Source organism: Carassius auratus, chromosome 48 (genome assembly GCF_003368295.1).
Source record: "Carassius auratus strain Wakin chromosome 48, ASM336829v1, whole genome shotgun sequence".
NCBI lineage: Eukaryota > Metazoa > Chordata > Actinopteri > Cypriniformes > Cyprinidae > Carassius > Carassius auratus.
In genome coordinates, this window is record NC_039290.1 from 3,399,228 (window position 1) to 3,421,184 (window position 21,957).

The 21,957-nt window shown below is 38.6% G+C and overlaps 1 protein-coding gene across 11 annotated transcripts in view; it reads right to left on the reverse strand.

The window, feature by feature from the left end:
- Positions 1-21,957, reverse strand: part of LOC113065537 (kinesin-like protein KIF1B) — a 63,493-nt gene that overhangs the window by 19,720 nt on the left and 21,816 nt on the right. For 2 of the 11 annotated variants that reach the window (XM_026236855.1, XM_026236849.1), the window contains exons 7-26: positions 21,102-21,213; positions 20,381-20,458; positions 20,040-20,105; positions 19,910-19,927; positions 19,639-19,714; positions 19,167-19,245; positions 18,378-18,520; positions 17,922-17,963; positions 15,001-15,212; positions 13,343-13,422; positions 12,988-13,063; positions 11,773-11,852; positions 11,255-11,361; positions 10,997-11,080; positions 10,460-10,640; positions 9,870-9,942; positions 1,944-2,046; positions 1,425-1,573; positions 583-761; positions 256-396 (exon numbers count right to left, since the gene is read on the reverse strand). In XM_026236855.1, the coding sequence (XP_026092640.1) occupies positions 256-396; positions 583-761; positions 1,425-1,573; positions 1,944-2,046; positions 9,870-9,942; positions 10,460-10,640; positions 10,997-11,080; positions 11,255-11,361; positions 11,773-11,852; positions 12,988-13,063; positions 13,343-13,422; positions 15,001-15,212; positions 17,922-17,963; positions 18,378-18,520; positions 19,167-19,245; positions 19,639-19,714; positions 19,910-19,927; positions 20,040-20,105; positions 20,381-20,458; positions 21,102-21,213 (2,079 nt within the window). Of the gene's footprint in view, positions 1-255; positions 397-582; positions 762-1,424; positions 1,574-1,943; positions 2,047-2,674; positions 7,304-9,869; positions 9,943-10,459; positions 10,641-10,996; positions 11,081-11,254; positions 11,362-11,772; positions 11,853-12,987; positions 13,064-13,342; positions 13,423-15,000; positions 15,213-17,921; positions 17,964-18,377; positions 18,521-19,166; positions 19,246-19,638; positions 19,715-19,909; positions 19,928-20,039; positions 20,106-20,380; positions 20,459-21,101; positions 21,214-21,957 lie in introns of those variants that run through there. The other 9 variants (XM_026236856.1, XM_026236854.1, XM_026236852.1 and 6 more) reach the window with 8 other exon arrangements.

The window sequence follows — 21,957 nt, forward strand, 5'->3', positions numbered from 1 at the left end:
CATACAGCAAAGCACAAGCACATACAAATTTGGGAGAAAAAAAAATTGTGAATAAAAAAAAAGGTGATTTTGAATATGAAGAGAAAATAATTTATGGGCTCCCTCTCAGAACAGCTCTTTACAACAAATATAACAAATTCTCACAGAACTAAACCTAATTTCACAGTATTTAACACCACAGGACATAATAATTTCTGTTTAACATACTCAATCGCTTCTCAAGTCACCTGAACAATGTTTAGGGGATTAGCATACCTCCCAACCAGCTTGAACCAATGGAAGCGGTCATAGAAGGGGTCACTGCCAGTCAAAGCACCCTCTCCATCCTCACTAGGATTGGACGAGGCCATCTCGCCTGCACGGTCATACATCTCTCGCATCTGGTCCAGCCTCTGCCTGTAAGAACATGACAAATCAAGTCACATTTCTGATAACACATCGCAAAATCAACGCTGAAACAAGTAAAATATTTTAAATAGAGCTTTGGGATCTCTAAATAGATTGTTGCGAATAATAAAACGGCACAAAAATAAAAATAAAAAACTCTGTAGATCACAGTCTGGTTGGCAGGCTGAGGCTTACTTGAGCTTCTCCAGGGACCAATAGTGAGTGGCTCCGTTCTTCAGGTCCTGAACCTCCACAGCCACCACCGTTCGAGGGAAAGGCCTGGTGTCATGGTCTTTCTCTGGTTCTGGAGGCAGCAGCTCCGGGGGCAGCGGAGAGTAGAGGGTGTCCGTGAGTAAGACAAACTGGAACTGGACCTACGAACAGATCATGTAAACGAGACATAAGGGCATAAACCAGGATGAATGATGCGAGTCGTTGACTAAAAGATTGAAAGTTAAGACATTTTTGGAAAACCGAAGTAATGTATTTAAGTTGAATACAGCAAAAGATGTCCACATGCTAATGAAAACGAATTCAAGTCTCCCCACTGAAGCTATAAATACAAAGTAAGAGCGCAGGACAAATAAGAATAGAAATGTTTCTATCTCAAGGCACCACAGCAAGGGTTATACACATATGAACTAAAAAAAAAAAGAGGCATAAACAAGTATTAGAGAAGCAAGTGACAGAAAAAGAACTGATGAAACTGTTTGTGTGTGCTTTTTTTTTACTTTAATGAGACAACCGTTGAAAGCTGACAGATGGGTAATGTGTAAAGCAACAGGGATCCGTCTGAGAATATATATTATGAATACAGCAGAACTTACTGATAAATTGCCATCACAATAAAAACCTCAGCATATGCTCTTTTACATTATGTTGTGCCATAGTGGCAGTAAAAATAAAACGGACCTGTCTGTTTTAGAGGACATTCACACAAATATAAACATGCACAAGACTGTCCATTTGGGCCTTTTTTCAGGGTTTTCAAGTTAAAACAGTTCAATCTTTTGAAGCCTGACAAATGTTTGCTGTACCTTTTTCTTTAGCTCCACACTGATGGCATTGGCCTCTTTGAGGTATACAGCATTGCCCCACAGCTGGTCTCTGAGGGAGGTAAACTGGTGGTATCTCCACTTCCTGAAAGCCCACTGGGCCAGCTCATACTCATGCTGGGTCCAGGGCACTGCAACCAACCAGGAACAACAGTCAAACATGGCAAGGCACTGATATACTGTCAATGGTTGTGATCTTGCCAAGCAGGATGACCTTATTGTTTCTAGAACATTATTCAATCAATCAGACTATAGGGATAGTGAAAGGTGGAGAAGCTTATTGGTCTATTCTAAATGTTCCTCTGATTGTATGGGGTAGTTTTGGTGTTGTGGGTTGAGGTCTGAATGTGATTCAAACTATGTTTTCCTACATGTCGCAGTACATTGCATGTAAAAGATCTTTTGAAATATGGTTCATTTCATGCCATAGGGTAGCTTAACAACCACAAATATGAAATGCTTATCCTGACAATTTAGATTTTAGCTTTTAAAATACACTACCTTCATCCTCCTCCTCCTCTTCTTCCTCTTCATCTGGGGTCTCCGCCGCCAGCGAGCGAGTCTCCACCTGTTTCTGCAGCTCTTGCAGTTTACTCTCATATACCTTTGAGAAGGTTTGATGAAGAGAGACGACACGATCATATCAGCACGATAAACACTCACTGAGCCTTAGAGATAAAGCTTCAGAAGGATGGTCACACTGTAGCTTTAGCAATGGTGTGCCATTTGGCTTGTTCAAGGCAACAGAATAACAATTATACTTAAATTACTTTTTTTAATGACTTGGACTGAAGTTAAACTAAACAGCACTTATTCTGCACACAGAAATAGACAATAAAGATAATGTTGCTATGCAGCTTCTAGGGTTGCTAGGTCATTGTGAGGTGGCTAAAGCAGAAAAATCTCACCTCCAAGTCTCTTGTCCCTATATATGTTCTAAACCCATTCTTATATAAGTTTATGTGATTGCATAGCACAAAATACTAGTTTTCATTACTAGTTTAGATTTTATATTTAGGCAAACCCATAACTTTTATGTGATTAATAGTGAACACTTGAAAGTACTTTCAATTTCAGTCTTCTGACATTGGGAGGAACACGCTTATGATAACATCCAAGACATGAAACGCTTTCTGCTCCACTCCAGCTTTTTTGAAAATTACAAAAAAAAAAAAAACACCTTCTGCATCTACTGAAGCTGCTGAAATTATTTTCAAAGCGCCAAGACATCTAGACATTTCACTACCTTACATTACATTTATAATACATTTAAATAGTAATGAAGTTTCAGGCAGAACATAAAGAGAGGTGTTTTGTGTGCGGTTTCACAAACAAATGTGGTCATATGTAATATTTTCCAGACATTTAAACAATTCAGTTGTCCCACATAGTAAGTTAATAACAAATTAAAGTGTTCTGTCTGTAAATGCAGTGTCAAAACAACTGCAAGTCCACTTATACAAGATGGATAATATAACTGCTCTGGATTTGAAGTCAACAACGCTGATTAGAGGCTGACTGCTGTCATACCTCCTAAGAGCTGTAATATGATGAAATGATCATGCTACTAATCTAATTATACACATTTTTTTTATTCTTTAAATGTGACTGCAATTAAGTATTTGTGTGTATAGATAAAATACATTTTAGGGCAGTCGTGGCCTAATGGTTAGAGTGTTGAACTTGTAACCCAAAGGTAGCAGGTTCAAGTCTCAGTCTCAGCAGGGATCGTTGGTGGGGGAGTGAATAACCAGTGGGTTCTTACACCTTCAACACCACGACTGAGGTGAGACCCTTGAGCAAGACGCCAAACCCCCAACTGCTGTGTGTTTGTGTGTTCATTACTCTCTGCTGCTTGTGCGCACTTGGATGGGTTAAACGTAGAGCACAAATTCAGAGTATGGGACACCAAGCCTCATGTCACCTTCACATTTTTTCCACTTTCAATATTGTCCACTTTATTTCAGTCATTGTTGAAATTTTGATATATTCAGCACAGCTCAATGTAACAGCAATATTAGTAAACCATCAACACATCTTTGAGCAGTGAAGATCATATGTTGCACAAAAATATCTCCCTAAACAACACATTATAATACAGGGCACTTGATATCACCATTGCATATATATATAAACACTGAACAGACAAGAGACATACGTTTAAAAAGGGTAAAAATACATTGTATGTATGACGTTATACATTGCTCCTCCTGTGGTAGTTGAGAGTAGCAGGCAGCACCGTGCATTAATGAAATGAATAATAAAAAAAAAAAAATTATGATAAAAGCCCCCCAACTGACATCATTGATTGAGCCAATGTTGCAGTGTCTGGATGCTCAAACAATAGACTGCCACAAAGTTTACACTTATAAAAATTAAAATTATGCATTTCACCTTTAAACTTGAGTCCTGCTTCTTTATTGATCCAGTTTCTTGATTTTACCTTTTGAAGGGAAACTAATTGTGTTTTATGCACTTATGCATTACTATACCAAACCCCAGGGGTTTCAATAGAAATAAGGCAGTATTTCTGGCAACAAAAGCATTCAAGTTCTTCATTCATAAGAAGCAATGCTGAAGCATGGACTTTTTGCCTATTTGGCTAACACTTAGCCAGTGGAGATGACATGAAGAGGATTTCAGAACATATGCTTTGATAATTTGCAGCTGGTAACGGGTCACACTTGGGCACTGAGGCACACCAGTGCATAAAAATATCAAAGCTTAAGCAGGGAAATCACAGTGGCTTAAGCACAAGGACTGTGGTAGGTAAAAGTAAAGTTAATCAAGTGCTCAGTGGCATCACTTATACAGGCTGTGAATTCATCTGAGACTAAAGGAAAAAATAAAATGCAGTGCAGCATATACCTGTCCAGCAAATCTGATTTTGCTTTCAAGGGTTTTTCCTTCCTTAAAAACATGCTACAACTTTCAAAACGAGTCTCGGAAACCATGGAAACAGCCCAATAAGAGGTCCTTTCCATGAGACGTCTCTGGTGTTTTCTGTGGGTTCGCTTGCCACACAGCAGACACCCGAAAATAAATGCAATTCTAATCATGTTAAGATTTAAGAAAACAGCACAGTGTTCTAGAACGCTGACTCCATCCCGTGGGAACAGGCTGTCCCCCCTATTGAGGATCAGAGTGCAGCAGACAGATTAGAGGAATAAAAGATGCAAAGCACGCTCTGAAGCAGTTCTTTTACCGCGCTTCACAAAAAACATTGCCTCTTTGAATATGGATGTTTAGTCCAGAGTGGTTTGTACTCAAGAATAAGGCAGAACCAAACTTAATAAAAACCAAGAGGCAGTTATTTTTATGAAAAATAAACGTTCTTACATAATTCAGGGGTGGTGTCTTTATCTTTCACATTAAGGATTCATGCAAATTCTGTAAAAATCGTTCTGTTTTCTTCATACATTGCTATTACTTAATTGTAGGTGCCAAGTACAAGGACATAAATTCAATGTTAATGACACATTAGTGAGTCAATAAGGCACTTAAAAACTTTAAAAGCACTCCTTCACAATCTTTTACTCATCTACACAAGGCAGCTGGAGAAAGGCCTTTGCTGCCACCTTTCATATTCAAACTATTTAATGGGGAATACCATCCCAAGGACCCAAAACTTCATGAAATCAAACAATTTGCATAAAATGTAAAAGTAAAAATTTAATTTGCATCTCTGACGGTTTTGAAACATTCAAGAGGATAAAGGTTTGGCTATTAACCTTCCAGCATTTACTGAACATATCACCCATGCATCTTGAATGCACAAACATGACTCCATTGTAAGTTCAGTAACTCAAAATTCAAGTTATGGTTCAAGGTTCTCTCACTGGACAGTATGAAATGTTGCATTGTAGTGGTTATGTATTCAATTCTTAGATTGATTCAGACTGTCAAGACCAGCAGCAAAACAAAGGTAAACTAAGGCAAATCAGTTTACGTAAAGTACTTCTTAATTCTCAAATCCCATGTTAAAAAAGTTAATACTATAGAAAAGAACTAAAGGGAATCCTTCTCAAAACTCATTCCCAGAACCTTATTGCAAAAAAAATGCTTATTTTATGAATCAAGGCTGTTCTTAGTTCTTCTTGTGGCCTGGACACCTTTAGCCAACACACTTAGTGCTAGCCTTTTTACCAATACGCAAAACTAACATGAATCAGCAAATTGCTGATGCAAGGTTGCTAATGTGGTAATTTTTCAGGAAGATCATTGCAATTTGAATCTAAAAATAACAACAAGAACATTCAGTTGCTTAAAAAAAGTGCCACATAACAGTTTGACTTGATAGGGACAAGCTGTCCAATGCTGTGATGAGTCTGTAATGTGTGATTTGTAGCGTCAACTAATTCTGTACATGAACCTATGCCCTGCTTACAAAGTCACACTGTGGTTTCTCGACTGCCCTTCAAATTGGGGGCAGACAATTGTCTACGCATACGGGGTGGCGTGTAAAAATTGTTGTGGTGGCTCGGCTGCTGATTGGGTGGGTACTGCTGGTAGTTGTTGATCAGACCAGTATTGTAATGGTAGAACTGCTGAGTTGGATGCTGTGGTTGTGGATAATGATGCTGGTTTTGGTTGTAGCGTGGCTGGTAAAAGGCCTGTTGGGGATGAGGGGGCTTCCTGTTCCCAGCATTGAGGGACTCTGTAGAGTCAGAGGCTCGCTGGCTGCTGTTGAAGGAGTTACTACGGCCTCGTTCATGGAGTTTGTGGCTTTGATTGGGTCTGTGGCCCTGCTCTAAATCTTTGCTTCTACGCTGACCAATGGAATTAGGAAGAGTAGGGTATGTGTGGGCGATGGGCACCACTTGTTCTCTGGGCTCTGCAGACTCCCCTTTATCATCTTCCTCTTCCTGGACTGCTTCTTTGGGAACTTTCAACTCAATCACTTTTTCATCTGTGATAATGATATGAGTGCCAGGGGTCCAGGAGTTGCGATGTTTGGGGTTACTCTTGAAGGGGAAGCGCAGCTTGCGGTCTTCAGGTGGGATGAAGCGGTGAGGTCCGTTTTGTCTCCGGAGCTGCTTGGAAATCTCCTGTTGCTGGAGGTTCTTGAGGCGTACCTGCTCTTGTCGCATCCACTGCATATGTCCACGTCGGAATGATGGATCATCATCCATTATCTTAGATGCCTGCTCATCTGACTGTTGGCCATTGGGTTTCTCCTCAGGAGCTTTTCCCTCACTGGAACTGCGGGCCCTCATGGGTGCACTGCGAGCGTTTTTCTCCTGGGACTCGTTGGAAATTAGTGGAATTACTTGCTCCATCTTCAACATTTTATTCCGGAGAGCTCTAATCTCTTCGTCCTTCATGTTGTTCTGCTTTTTCACCTCTTGCAGGACATCTTCCAGTTTGTCAATGTGCACTTTTAGGTCATCCATGTCAGTTATACCTCGCCCGTTGGTTATAACATCTTCGATTCGTTCATCGCCAACCCCTACAGTGTCCCAGACGTCTCGAGCCACTGCTCTCCAAGAATCTCGTTCATTCGGGTCTTTCTTGTTGTAGCTGGCACAAAGCTCTTTCAGTTTTACTATGGCCAGAGCTTCAATCTCTTGACGGGTGTGACGGAAATCATTCAGAGCCACCTCGTAGCAAATTTCTTTGACTGCCTGAATCTTCAGATCAGAGATCGTCACCCATTTGGAGTCCTTTGTTAGGCGGCGACGCTGAGGGATCTGGTACATTTTGACAGGCTCCCGTCTTTTACCGCTGCTGGGTAAGCCACACTTTTTGACTATGGTTTGGACCTTGCTGGGAGGAAGTTTCTCCCGAAGTGAAGTGATGAGTCTCCAGCTCTCCTCGCATGACCTTTTATCAGAGTCGTCACCACTATCAGAGTCTCCATCCTTGAGAGAACAAAACAGGAAACAAACCAAAGTGCGAAAAACAAAATGGGAAAATTAAAATGGGATATCAAAATCAAAAGGAATGTCTCTGTAAAGAATGGACAGTGTTTTGATATGCAAAATGGGAACAGCTAAATGAGATAATGCTTTGCTAAAATGAGATTAGAATAAAAAAGTAGAAGCACTGGCTACTGTTTTTTTTTAACGCTGAAAGTTAACCTTAAATTTATACATGTACATTTCTGAAGTATTTGTATTATGACTATAAACATCAGAAACATAGGAGTTCCTTATAACATATGTGAAACTTTCTAAAGATTTTCTAAAATTTTGGGGAATCGATACAACATTAAATGCAGGAAAATGTACAAATCGATCCATTAAGTTGAGAAAAAATTTCAACCTGCTTGACAATTTCTAACTACCTGCAGAAAAGCCTTTTTTTTTTTTTGACTGCAAGTCGACTACAATCATTAACATTTTAGAGTGGATTATTTACTTGCAGATGCATTTGACAATACTCAAGCTTTCTAAACATGGTGATGCTATTTTTTAGATTTACAGTGTAGATACAAATTCATAATCACTGTTATTCCCAAGTTGCATATCACTATAAAAAGTCAATGCAAGGCATGACTTTCATGATTATGAGAAAAATGTCAACAAAAAGGGGATAGATGTTGCTCGATCTGTTGTTTTTGTTGTTGCGCTGGTTTCTTTTTTGTCAAGTTTAAATTCATGACATCCTCTTCAATTAGAGCTCTTGAAAGTTGCACCCCAAACATGCTTCAGTGGCATGCAACAAAGCCTGATGAGTTTTGCTTCATTCCCCCAATTGAAGTCCTTGATAGAAAAGATTTGCTTTTAGAGTTTTTCTAGCTCTAGCAGTGGGTTAGACTCTTGCGTGTTTATTACAGGTCAGTAAAGATAAGAAAAAAAGAGACAGGACAGGCTCGGAGGAGGTTAAAAGCATCGATTTCATCCACTACAGTTAAGAGGTTAGTTAAGAGAAAATGCAGTTTCTCATTTACCAGGTCAAGTAAAACAAGAACAATGCAAAAATCACAGTCAATAAACAAAGGAGACAGCTGGTGACCATGTAATCGTGGGTGTGTAATCAGTGCAGTGTGCGATATCGGTGTCGTTCTGTGTATGAGATTATATGAATGAGACCATCAAAGCATTGGAGAGCTTGTCATCATTTAAGACCCCCAGCATGGATAGCCGTGTCATAGCATGCCAAACTGTGCCTGGCCAGACACATGTGTAGAACTCAAGGCTACAGGTGTCAATGAGAAACCACATTGTCACTAGCCTTCATCAACTACAGCAGAAATCTTGGGTTATGGCAACAATGCATTGGAAATATCAGCAATTGCATTGAAAAAACCAACAAACTCAGATGAAACTAAATCTATTAGGGTAAATCAAATGCTGACTCAAGCTTGACTAGCTCATCAACACTGCTCAGCAACAAATACTAAATGAGGTACTAAGTACCCTGTAAATTAATGTTAAACAAGCTACATAAAAACAAACCATGCAAAAGCAGCATACAGAATAAACCAAAGAAAAGATCTCCATTTTAAATTAAAGACCCCATGAAATATGGTGACGGGCATAGTTTGATGTCAACTCTACGATGTAAAAGACCTCCAAATACGATGATTTTTGCAAATGTAAGTAAATTTAAATAAATATTTGCAAAGACCCATTTATATTGTGTGGAAATATATAAAAAATTAAGTGTCAAATTATGAAGACAGAATATTGTTTGTGGCTCGCATATGATATAAATGATATTAAAAATGAGATATACATTTTTACTTTATTATATAAAATTAAGTTGATGGTGGATCTTTTTTGTCTACTCCTAAAATATTAATTAAAAACATCTAAACCCGAAGAGTTTAATTTTAATTTAACTGTTTTAAGCTAAAGGACAGCCTTAAAACATACAATTGTCAAATCATTTATTTTCTCTCAAAAAAGCTCCCATGTTGATTTCATGGAGTCTTTAACTGGTACATGGCAAACCAATGCCTTACACAACAATGGATTTGATAAAAACACAGATTACTAATTTTAAGCCGAATTGGTATTTTTCTGCTAATGCTGTTTTGCAGTTACATCTCAAATCTATGAGACAGAAGTGAAATTTTGAATACGAAATTCTCGCTTTCTTGCTGTATCAAACTGAATATGTATATCAGTCCATATCAGCCATCTGCTATCTCAATCCAGACAGAGTGGATTCAGTTACCATGCAAAGAGGTTCAGCCATGCACTGGGAGAAGTGTTTCTCTCACACACATACACACACACAAAAGTCTCAAGTTGTCAGAGCTAAGAGTGCAGAATTAGTGCTGGTTGGACTTCAGCAGAGCAAGTAGAAAACTGGGAGCCCGTTTGACTCAGTTCATCAAATGGCACATCTCTCCCCTCACTCTAAAGAAAGTTGCTAACAAAATTTGGAAGGACAATTAAGGTCTAATTGAAATGAAAGTACAGGTCCTCTGGATAAACAACAGAAAAAACAAGAATTATCAAAAAGATTCAGTCTTACCAGTCTCTGTTGCTCAAGCAGCTGGTCCGCTTCTTCCTTCTCTTTTTTGTACAGGATCTCCATTTCTGTAAGCCTGATATAATACAGTGCGAGACCACTGCATCAAAAAGCTGCTCTTTCGTACAACTCACTGCATTTCTTTTCCGCAACATAATCCTAAAAATCCTTCTTACAATAATCCAATTCATATGTGCTCACATTCCATACCAAGAGCTTAAACGTCACAAAAAGTAGATTTTGTCTTTCTGGGTGGCCCCAGCTTTGGTTGGCTATCCAACCCTAAACTATGTATTAAACAGAATCCACAGTTTCTTTGAAAGAGTTTTGCGAGCTCTATCATCGGTATATATAGTATCATGTCCATTACTACAGAAAAGAATTGACTCATCCTTAATTAAAAAAAAAATTATATATACAGTAAGGCATCTACAAAAGACCAGAACTGTTCAAATGCATGTGTTAACCCGAAAACAAGTGTAAACATTTACTATTACTTACTTGCCTGAGGGATGAGTCAAAACCATATAATTCTTGTAGTGAACCTGGAGTTGTCGTTTAACAAAATCTGATGATTATTAGGACTTTCGTACCTCTTCTCCATCTCTTGCTTCATGTCGATGCCCTGTTTCTCCAGAAGTTCTCTTTGGGCGAAGGTCCAGTCCACTGGTTCTATGGGGGTCTCTGCTGTTGGTGTCTTCTCACGCTCAGCGCGAGCCTGCTCGGGGTGGTTAAACCGGAACACGTGGTTCTTTCCCATGATAATGCGGTTACCTGAGGAATCAACAGGTTTGTACACACTGGAACAATATAATGGCTTATAAAGTGATGTCAGCCTCTTTCAGTTCTTTTAGGTGTACGCAGTCCAATATCCTGCCTGATTCTGCCATTTGTTAACTCATTAATGCATAATCGTAATCATAAACACACTGGTCTGTAGCACAAATAGTTATTTACCTACAGGGGCTAATGAGGCACATTTACAGGAAATAGCTTACTTTCCCATTGAAAATTAAAGTGAATAGCTCCCAGATTAAAATGTTATTTATTTTCCCTAACAAATCAATGACATTAAACCAGAGCTTAAAACCTGCAGAAGTAAAATGTGCAGGCAGATGTCAGTGAGTCACCTGAGCGCAGCTGAACTGCAGAATTCACACGTTTTCCATTCACGTACGTTTCAGATCCCTCACACGGCTCCAACATGACAATCACTGTAGAGACAAAAGACAATTTACTACCTGCAGCTGAAAGTAAAAGCGTAAAGAATAAAGAAATAATCTTTGACGGAAAAGTTCATTCATTGGCACTGATTTATAAGCGTTTAACTGCTGATGTGTGAACTGAGCACAGTTAAATGGATCTAAAAGATGTAAGCGAGCTCTAACCATTTCCGTTGGCATTCCTCTCACTGCGGAAGATACAGTGCTCCTCTTTAATGTGTGCTCCACTTAGAACGATATCCTGTCTTCTTTCTGCATCTGCCTGACCCACCCTGTCAGAACAAACACATTTCTTTTAATTAATACAGAGATATTCTGTCATCAACATTACAGAAACATAACCAAGCATAATGCAAACAAGTTTTCATTAAACTGCTACATGATGTGAAAATTACAGCCAATCAAAACATATTTCATGTTTAATGAACATTATTAGGGGCAGGATTTTGGAACAATGAAAATTAGTCTGCAAGTTGAATATTGCCCATAATAATACGTTTATTTTAATTGGAGAAGTAGACAAATTCAGGACAGAAACATTCCTAACATTCCTACATCAAAGCACTAAACAACATCATGTCCTTTGTAGGACCCTTGACTGGTTGGACATGTAGCAATCATAAGATGCCTCAATGCAACATCCAGACAAGAGATTTCTGACAGTTCTGGAAGGGATTTCAAACCTTGTTATTCCATCTTTGATATAATAAAGCAGACATTCTGACATCAAAGGATCCTCATTCAGGTTCACCAGGTGAGGGGTCTGTAGGGAAACATGGTCAACGGTAATGTTAGACAAGTCAGACAGAAGTGACTAATGTCACTACAGTGACAGTTGAATCCGTGAGCCAATTAAAAAGTGAAATAATGAGACTAAATGCCAATCCAATGATTTATAATGACTCACAGAAAGCCATTAAATGTGGCTTCTTCAATGGCTGATAATGCACTACATTAGCCTCTATCAACTAAATAACTAAAACTACTGCACGTCATAATCTACTACTATACCACCAACCTTTTTGGGTGAAAACACCCCATTAAAATCAGTATAGAGTTCACAGGGCCTTTCAACGTAAAGCTATTGATAGTCAAAATGATAAGAGATGTCAGAGAAAAACAGGAGAGAAACTGAATGAAGGCATGAATAAGTAGGCAAATAAAAACTATTAAATGACAGGAAGGAGAGGCCTTGTTTTCGAGGCAGGCTAACAGTGTTCATGTGTTTCAGGGCAGCACACTAAAAAGACATAATTAAATAATAGTAAAAGTACTTTCTGGCACATAATGGACTGTGTTTTGCAAACAACAACATCAGTCCATGATGTTTCCAGCAACTCTGTAATTATGAATATATGTATAATTCCAAAAGGCGAAAACTTAATGTCCTATTTATTAAAAGAACTGATTGATTAGACTCCTGACAGTCACTCGTTTTTTAATCTGTTGCAGTTCGATACAGGACACACTACAGCACACTGACGGTGATGTATATTAATCTGTACATAAAACTTTACTAAAAGTGATGTGTGAAAATAGTATCTAATCAGTATTACAAAAAAAAATTATTGCTACATTAACTATTTTTATTTCTTTTTAAAATAGAATTTTGGTACGAATATAAAACATTTAAATGGGATAAATAGAGGGGAAAAAAAACTTGAATTCTACAAACCTGATTAGAAGAATAAACACTAAAGTCCTCAATAGACAGTGACGTTGGTCTATCAGGACCAAACTAATAGGATTCCATTGCAAGAGGCAAGCAAAACAAAAGATGAAAGAAAAAAAGGAATGGAAGAATAATGATGGATGAATGAAATATGAAGGCATGAGAAGGAGGTGACTGGTGCAGACAGTAATGGTGATTAACGAAGAGGAGTTTACATGTGTTGTACCTTTTTAGGAGAGAAGACACCCAGGGTCCCCCCGTCCTCCCGTATGGCCACTCCCATCTCTGCCAGCAGCGCCTCTCTGAGAGGAGAGAAGGGGATCATCAGGCTCAAGCTGAATGACAGTACATTCAACACCTTTTTCTGAACAGGACATCTGGAGAATATTTCTTGGATATCTGAATGTGCATGTTAGTGTTGAGGTCAGTGTGTTATGTGTGATTTGACAGCTGCTTCAGTCTGGTACAGACTGGCACCAGCTGAGCATGCAGGCACATAGCAGACACTCTTCATCCGCATTATGGGTATGGGCACAGAAACAATAGGAAGGGAGCCAGATGGCACCTAAACCCTGACTGACCTCTCCATACGGATGGCCTCAGTCTTCCTCAGCTTCTCCTCCCAGGTCTCATTCAGCTCGGCTATGATCTTCTCCGATTCCTGCAGGATGGCAGACAAAGAGCATATTTCAAAGGATCATTTGGAAATAAATACTTTGAGGAATAAAACAAGGCATAAAATGGCTAAATATTGCCGGCACGATAAAATATACATAGATAGACTATACAGATAATCTACACAAGCTTTCAAAAGTTTAGAATGTAGAAGATTTTTTATGTTTTTGAATGAAGTCTTTTATGCTCACCAAGGTTAATTTATTTGATCAAAAATACAGGGACAATATATATATATATTTTTTTAAAATATTGTTACAATTTTAAAGAACTTGTTTTGGTTTCAAGTCTGTGTGCAATGGGAAAACTGCCTGACGAAGGGTCAAGAGCAGTAAACAGTTAAATACTGGAAGCCCAATACTCATTTTCCTCTATTGTATCTGGCCCTTATTGTCCCTGGCCAGGAGGAAGACCAGAACCATCTGGCCTAAGGGACAGGAAGCTCCCCTAGATCCTTCCTAAAGAGTTAACACCCCTGCCATCTGTTAATGCAGAAAGTAACACTGTGGCTTCTTTAAACCTGTGAGCTGATCCAGGTAACTACAGAGGACTAGGAAAACTGAATTAGCATTACATCAGATCTGTATATACATATACATTACTAGTTTTGGGAATACAGGGAAATAGTATTATTCTTATTATTCTATAATTTAAATATATAATTCATTCCTGTGATGGTAAAGCAAACCTTTCGGCAGTCATTACTTCAGTTTTCAGTCTCACACGATCCTTCAGAAATCAGTGTAATATTTCACAATATTACTGTATTTACTTCTTTCCAGTAAGAAACGGACTGTATGCAGGGCAATCACAGATGCACAGATGTGAATCACACAGGACTAACTGACTAACCTGATTGACCTGATTATGTTATTGATTGAAGTTGATGCTCTCACATTTTATTATACATCCATGTTTTTGGCTGATACAAAAGAACAGGTCTATTTCGGTCTGATTTTCTGCCGAACAGCGTCAGAGCTTGACGTCACTGGTGTGATGAGCCACTTGCGGTAACCATGGAAACTAATGCCTGGAAGCTCTAGCCATGTATACTTTTTTTCTCTCTTTTCCTCCTTTACCATCTCACACATACATGGAGAATCTCAGTGAATGGCATCATTATTATTTTATAATATACATATACTTAACTTAAAAATGTGAATATGTAATATGTATATAAATATTTAACTTTTTGAATAAAACTTAGTATTAACAACCCAGAAATTTCACTGGTATCAACTAATGAAATTTAGTGATGGCAGTGTCACAATGTTCATGAGGGGTTCACAGACAGAATCTGAGAGCATAACAGACAAAGTCCTTGAAATATTCTCAAGTTGCCATGGTGATCCAGAGCAGAGTATACATATGTATGAGAACATGCAAATCATTATGAGTAGAACATTTTGAATGTAAAAGGTCAGCAGGTGCCTGAAGCACCTCCATTATCTTCTTACACATTGTTGGCTAATTAGTTTGGATTAATTCAAGAGGAAACCTCTGTGACGGCAGGAAATGGTTTTTCATTTAAGCTCTTGACTTTGGAAAATGCTTGTCTGTGTACCTTCAGCCTCTCGATGGCCTCTTCTCCGCCCGGCGTGGACATGATGCGCTCCTGGATGCTTGAGACGGACTGGAGCCCCACCTGGCTGCACAGAGAGCCTGAGGACGGAGAGGCTGTCAGGCAGCCCATGGGTGCTGTGGAGAAATGGCCAGGCTGTTGGTTCTCTGAGGCAAGCAAGTGTCTATGCTTATTGTTGTGTATATCTTTCAGGTCTGAGCCACAGAGAAGAGACAGGTGATGCAAGGGAGGAAGAAGCCAAAGTGGTGGAGACAGAAATGTGAGAGAGTACAGGAGACAGAGAAAAAGAAAAGGACAAAAAGAGGAGGAAAGACCAATGTAAGACACACAACTCACATCAAAAGATTACAAGAAACAGCCAGTCAGAAACAGTTTTCACCTCGGGTCGTTCTATATAAAACACATTTCTATCCCCTATACTTTAAAAATCCTATTCATAATCACCTTTGTTGTCCAGCAAGAACATGCTTTAAATAATGTTAAATTATAATCTTAAATCTTAAATTGAACTGTATTTTGTCTTGTTCAATTGGCAATTGTTTAACCGTAAATCTTACTAAACATAGTAAATATACTAAATAACAAGACAATTACACAATTCAACATTCATTTTTGTCTTGTGATGCAGTTTCATGTTGATTTTGAATTCAAGATACATTCTTGATATATACAAATGTGTATATTATGTCAATTTGTCTTGTTTTAAGAATATTCATTTTAACTACAGTATATAGTATTTAGAAATTCTGTCATTTTTAAAACACTATATATAATATTTAAATAAGTGGATAACATTTTGTAAAATTGTGCTTCTAAGGTTAATTTGCCTTGTTTTAAACAAATGTATCTTCTTAGGTCAATATAACTTGTCACAAGAATATTACATTTTAAGAATATGAAATATTTGCATCATTTTTAAGAATAATATTTTTACTCGAAAAGTACTTAAGAATAGGATTTTTGAAGTAGACACTTATTTTAAGCATTATTATACCAATAAATGGCATTTTATAAATATGCATCATATTGGATAAATTATGTAATATTCAACTACATATGACCTACGAACAATGCAGTGGATCTTACAAGCACTTTTAAATGCGATAAATTACTTCTTCTTGCGATGTGGTAAGTCGATTCGACTTGATTCTGACCTGGGTGAAAACTGACATCACTTCTCAGATGTGAAAGAAGAGATGTGGGATGGAGGGATTGCATAAAGGTCAGAAACCAGGAGAGAGAGGCTTGGGGGACTGGAAGAGCAGTATAATAACATGCTGCAGATACAAGCTATGAGAAGTCTTTTCCACGCGGCACATCGCTCTTAAATCATGACGCTGTCAATGATTGGCTGCCACAAATCTCTTCAAAACATCTTTTTGGTACAGCTACGGTGACTAGGAGGGGCTTGTGCTTACGAAACCTCTCCCAGGGGGCTCTATTGCAGTTCAGTCGAGCTTTCTACTGCATATTCACTCTATTGAATTTTTCCCCCACTTCATTTATCTGAAGCAACTAGGCCAACATGGCGGCATAGCAGCACTGCATTACATTACTGTTCATGCGTTCAGATGACACGATTGAGCACACAGACCATGGCGATTTTAAAATGTTTGCTTTTCCAGCGCCATATTGCTGTAGCGGTAGAAAGCACAGTGTGCATTCATCTCTCTGCGCATATCAAGAACTCCCAGACGGATAGAAAACCCAATAACCGCCTGAGCTCTGATTCGGTTCTGTAGCTTTTAAAAAGGTACACCCAGCTCTTGTAAGAGAATACGAAGAACAGGGAAGGAAAAGGATTCAGATGCACTTGGACTAAAGCAGCTACCTATTCCTACACTACCAGTCCAACTGCTATTCTGCAAATGTAAGAAAACAAGAAAACATGCACCTTTTGCTCGATAGATCATTGTTTTAACATCGTTAATAGTGTGACCTGCAATGAACAGTTAAATGACACAATAAAACCTCACTAGGCAGGAAAAAAGAGAGGAATAACAGCTAAATGACAAGATATAATCAGATTAAAAAGACTGATATTAAAGGAATAGTACACCTAAAAATGATCATCATATATTGTTGTCATTCCAAACTTTCATGTATGGCTCATACGACTAGATTTTAAGCCAGTAGCTTTGTGTAATAAACAAACCAAATGGAAAACCAAATGGAACAAGACAAAATCCATTTAAACTGAACATTCATCTTTCATTATTTCATAATTTACAATTAACAATGTATACGGTGTATGCATGTGTATATTATAGAAAAATCTGCTTCTTAACCAAATTGACATTCAGCATAATGTCATACAACAGATTTTTTTGAAGTCCAAACCTGATTTTCTTCTTTTAACTGCAAATAACAGTTTGTCCATTTGGTTTGATCATTACACAAAGCTACTTACTGAAAATAAGTCATATGGGTCATACGGACAACTTTTATGATACATATTATACTGTATTTTGGAATTTTAAAAGTATAAAAGTATAAATTCCTTGTATGGAATTGAATTAGGAAATTCTTGTGAAAGATTTCATGATAAAGAAATGCTTGTTTCGGAGTGAACTATCCCTTTAAGTGCGACCAGATGCAGTCTATCAGATCTGTCATGCTGTGGGGTGGGGTTGGGCTTAGGCTTATTTGGAGAAAAGCCTGCCATTAAGACTGCACCATGCCAGACGGTCAATCAAATTAGGGTAAGAGCAAGCATAGAGTCCGCCAGTAGCAATCTAACCCATCCAATCCATCTCATATTTATCTGTTGTATGCCTGGGATTCCTTGCAGTAAAAAAAGAAGCATGCAAAGCTGACACGTTTGTATTCCAGAAGCGATGAGAAGGGTACTGGTAACAAAAGAGGAGAGCGAGAAGATACGGCCTCGTCAAGCGTATACACACATTTGATTCCACTTCCAAGGTAATCATCCCCCATTGGCTTGACTGAAGGGAAGCAGGAAGAACAGGAGAAGGTTGAGAGGTCAGAGTCGAGAGCACTAGTAGAGGAATGACGGACTGAGGCAGTTAGATTTGACTAGACAAAACACTGAGGACAAACATGAGATGGAAACACTTAAACATGTCCAGCTGGTAAAACTGGACATTTTGTAATCAGATTGGCATTTTGGAAAACAATATTGTAGTTTCTAACCATCACATCCCTAATCTCCATCGCATGTTGATGAAACAGTTCAATGAAGATGTAAAAGGAACAAGATGACGACAATGTAGCCTGGGCGAGACTGCAGCATCAGAGCTGAAGAATTTGCCACTTGTGAGCACAGTAAGTGACCTCTTAAATGCCTGGCAATTGGCATGTGTAGAAGAAGCCATTGGGGGCACTGTGCCTCGACTTACTGTCCAGAATGTCCCCAAGGCCCTGGGCACGGAGCAGCTCCTTTAGACGCGTCACCTCGTCCTTCAGCTCCCGCACCAGTCTGTTGTTGGGGTCCTCGTTGATGACAGCGTTGCACTTGATTTGCTTGGCTCTGTCTGCATATCTGTAAATGAGCAAACAATGACAATGATCCAAATAGCCACTGATATCACAAGAGTACCCTTATCTCAATCAAGACCATCTAAGGCCCCGTCCACACGGAGACGCGTTTCTGTGAATACGCACAAATTTTTTATCGGATAGGCGTTTTTTTTTAAACCGGGTCCCAGAGTGGATAAATTTGAAAACGCCATCTTTGCGTTTTCGTCTGGACGGCTAATCCGTATATTTTCTGAAACGATGACGTCATCAGCCCACGTCTCCCCCCTAGTCAGACACCTCTACGTCACGTAACATTAACAAAAACATGAACAAACACTGAACGATTGTCTTTTTATTAACTAACATTAACACAGATTAATAAATGTATTGTTCCATGTATTGTTCCATGTTCGTTTGTGTACCACGCGCAGAGCATAGTCCAAGTATTCTTCTCTGTTTTTAGTGTATCTCCGTGGTAGAATTACAGCACCACATACTGGTCTGGCATATATACTACATCATTTTGCGGTTTCATGTGGACACGTATATTTCTTGAGATGAGGAAAAAAAAGATTGGATTGGGGTAAGCTCAGTCTCCGTGTGGACGGGGCCTAAGAATTGAAGTCACGCTGCTTAATGGGAAGTGCGAGTAGGATGTGAATTCTTACCTGAGTGTGCTGAGAGTTTCATCATAGTTAATGTCAGCAGGACTCAGGGCAGCCACCATAGCTGTCCTTGAGTTCCCTCCTGGTGAACAAGCACAATTATGCAAACAATTAGAAACACTAAGTAATGGAGTATTGATCTAAGAAAGGCCAATGAGTTTAAAGGAGGCACATTAAAAAAAAAAAAAAAAAAAAAAACACACACACACACACACAAGTGTTCTGTTCAGTTATTCGAATTGATTTTAAATGGTAAATCTCAGCAATATTTTCATTAAACATATTTAAAATATTTTTGTTTTAAATAATGAAGTGGGTGAAATAAAAAGAATCCAACATATTACAAAGAAAATTGTTGGATTATTTTGTAATACAGTCTATTTTTAAATGCTGGTTTATAGTATCCATAGTAGATAAATAGATCAAATCCACTTACAAAGCAGATATAATCATTTATAATCATTATGGATCATACCTAAATTCTCTCTGAGCAGCCATGTCAACACGGAATCTCGGTAAGGAATGAAATCGGTCTTCTTTTTCTTCTTGCTCTGTTTCAAAACAGCAGGTAAACATGTTGGAATGAAGCATGTAAATACAGCTACTGCTGTAATAATGAAGGGGGTTCAGGAAATGACTACGTATGAGACATCAACACTGGAATAAGACAGGTTACATGGATAAAGGTTGACAGGTTTAGATGGAAACCGTTCAGTGGTTAATGACCATACACCGGGAAAGATTACCTTACTGGTACAGTTATCCTGGATAAAGAAGCATTGCCAGGAGAGAGACAGACAGCACACAGAGTTATAGTACTGAAGACATGCAAGCAAACAGACAGAGAGAGACACAGGTATTATGAAGAACACTTACCACCTCAGCCAGCGCTGAAATAACCTTTCCTAGTGTAGTTAGAGATTTATTGATGTTTGCTCCCTCCTAAAAAGCACAAACAAGTGGGGGGGGGGGGGGGGGTGAATAATCAGATTTTTGATTACATCAAATTTAATACATTTCAACTTAATATATGTTTGTAGTCAAAACAACAGAACCTTAGAGGAATAAAAATAGCCGTGATGCATATTTTCGTTTCGAGTGTTTTATGTTCAGTAATGCATGTCAGAATATTTGCAGTATGTGCAGGAGAGTGCAGTCACTTTTACACACGGCAGGCGGTTTTGGACTTCTAAAGAGGCTGTAAAATGAGTCTGTACCTTCAGTCTGGTTCCTTTGGCCCCTGTTGAGTCAGCACGCTCACTTCCTGCCAGATCCACCAGGCTGATTTTGCTGACCTGAAACCAGACAGCAGAGACACTTTCAGACTGTGCTAAAATAAGACACAAAAGAAATCTCTTCAGTGAGGCATACTACGTACGTCGGAGTGTTTTTCTTCTCACATGTCTATTAGGAATACAATCATACACATATTTTTGATATAGTGACACCTAAATGAATTGTTCTAAAGATTCAATCAAACTATTTAGAAAACACTTGTAAATCCTGTCACATTAATCATTTAACTAAATAGTTCATCATCCAATCAGTTTAGGGCACTTGTAAAATCACTGGTGCATGCATGCAATACTAATTGAACGAACGGATGCTTGGGTCATCTTTTAATTTTATCATGCTTGAGTTTGGGCCGCTGACAAACTGGATGAGTAATATTAGAGCGAGGGCTGAGGCGAGACCTGTGTAGTGAATCTAATGTAGTAGCTCTGTACAATACCCACTGTGTCCGTGGACCTCATAGAGCGGTCTTTGTGTCCGCAGCAATAACACAATGAGCCCCACAAACACAGGATGAGTGGGACGGGTCTCTTTCTCTCGGTTTTTCTTTCTACTTGCTACAGGATTTGCTGACTTTGGGTTGCAGGACGAATCGAAGCGCTGTTAAATGTCACAATGGCTGTGCATGGGTGTAAACTCTCTAACCTTCTCTGTGGACAGGTCCGTCTCGCTGTCATACTTCCTCTGCGTGAAAACAATAGTGAAGACTGCGTGAGAGCGGCTGCTTGTCTCATTCATGTTGGTGGCAGCAACAGTTCTGAGGATACAGAGAGCAAAATGCGTGTCAGAGGGGTCACAAACATATGATTATTTGAGTAAAGCAAATTTAGAATTAAATATAATGTGAATCAATGGATATTACATAATGTAATAGTCTTTACATACAATAGTACTGTACATTTCTTGAACTTATATTTAACATCTTACATTTAATACTATAAAACCCTAAATTCAGAGAATTTTGTGAAGATTAAAATAAATAAAAATATGCATAACAAAAATACAATGAAGAAGGAACCCTGATGTCAAAGTAAATTTTAGGAAAAACAATAAAAATATGAAATTATGCATTAAACAAATACTTCAAACAGTTGAAATTTAAGCAATGTAAAAATCATAACAAAAAATGTATATAATAATACATTAATATGGCATTATATGCTATTTTACTGCAGTCATTTTCCGTTTATCCACCAATAATCTCGTTACTGGCCTGAAAAAGTTTGATAGGCTGCTTTGGTAGTTCATAGACGGTTCAAGATGCTTATCAACAGAGTGTGAGAGAATAATGCTGGAAAGCGCTCGTAAGTGCAGTACTAAGACATCAACACAGCTTATGTGCTGGATATGGCCCTGGGTGGGATGCTCTCGAGAGAAACAGGCTTTACACGACACGTTCTCCACAAATAAACCCTGGGAATCAGCATAGGAGGATTAGAAGCTCGACTCCTTCCAAGAGTCGCATTCATACATGACTATCAGAGTATCACTGGATGAAACA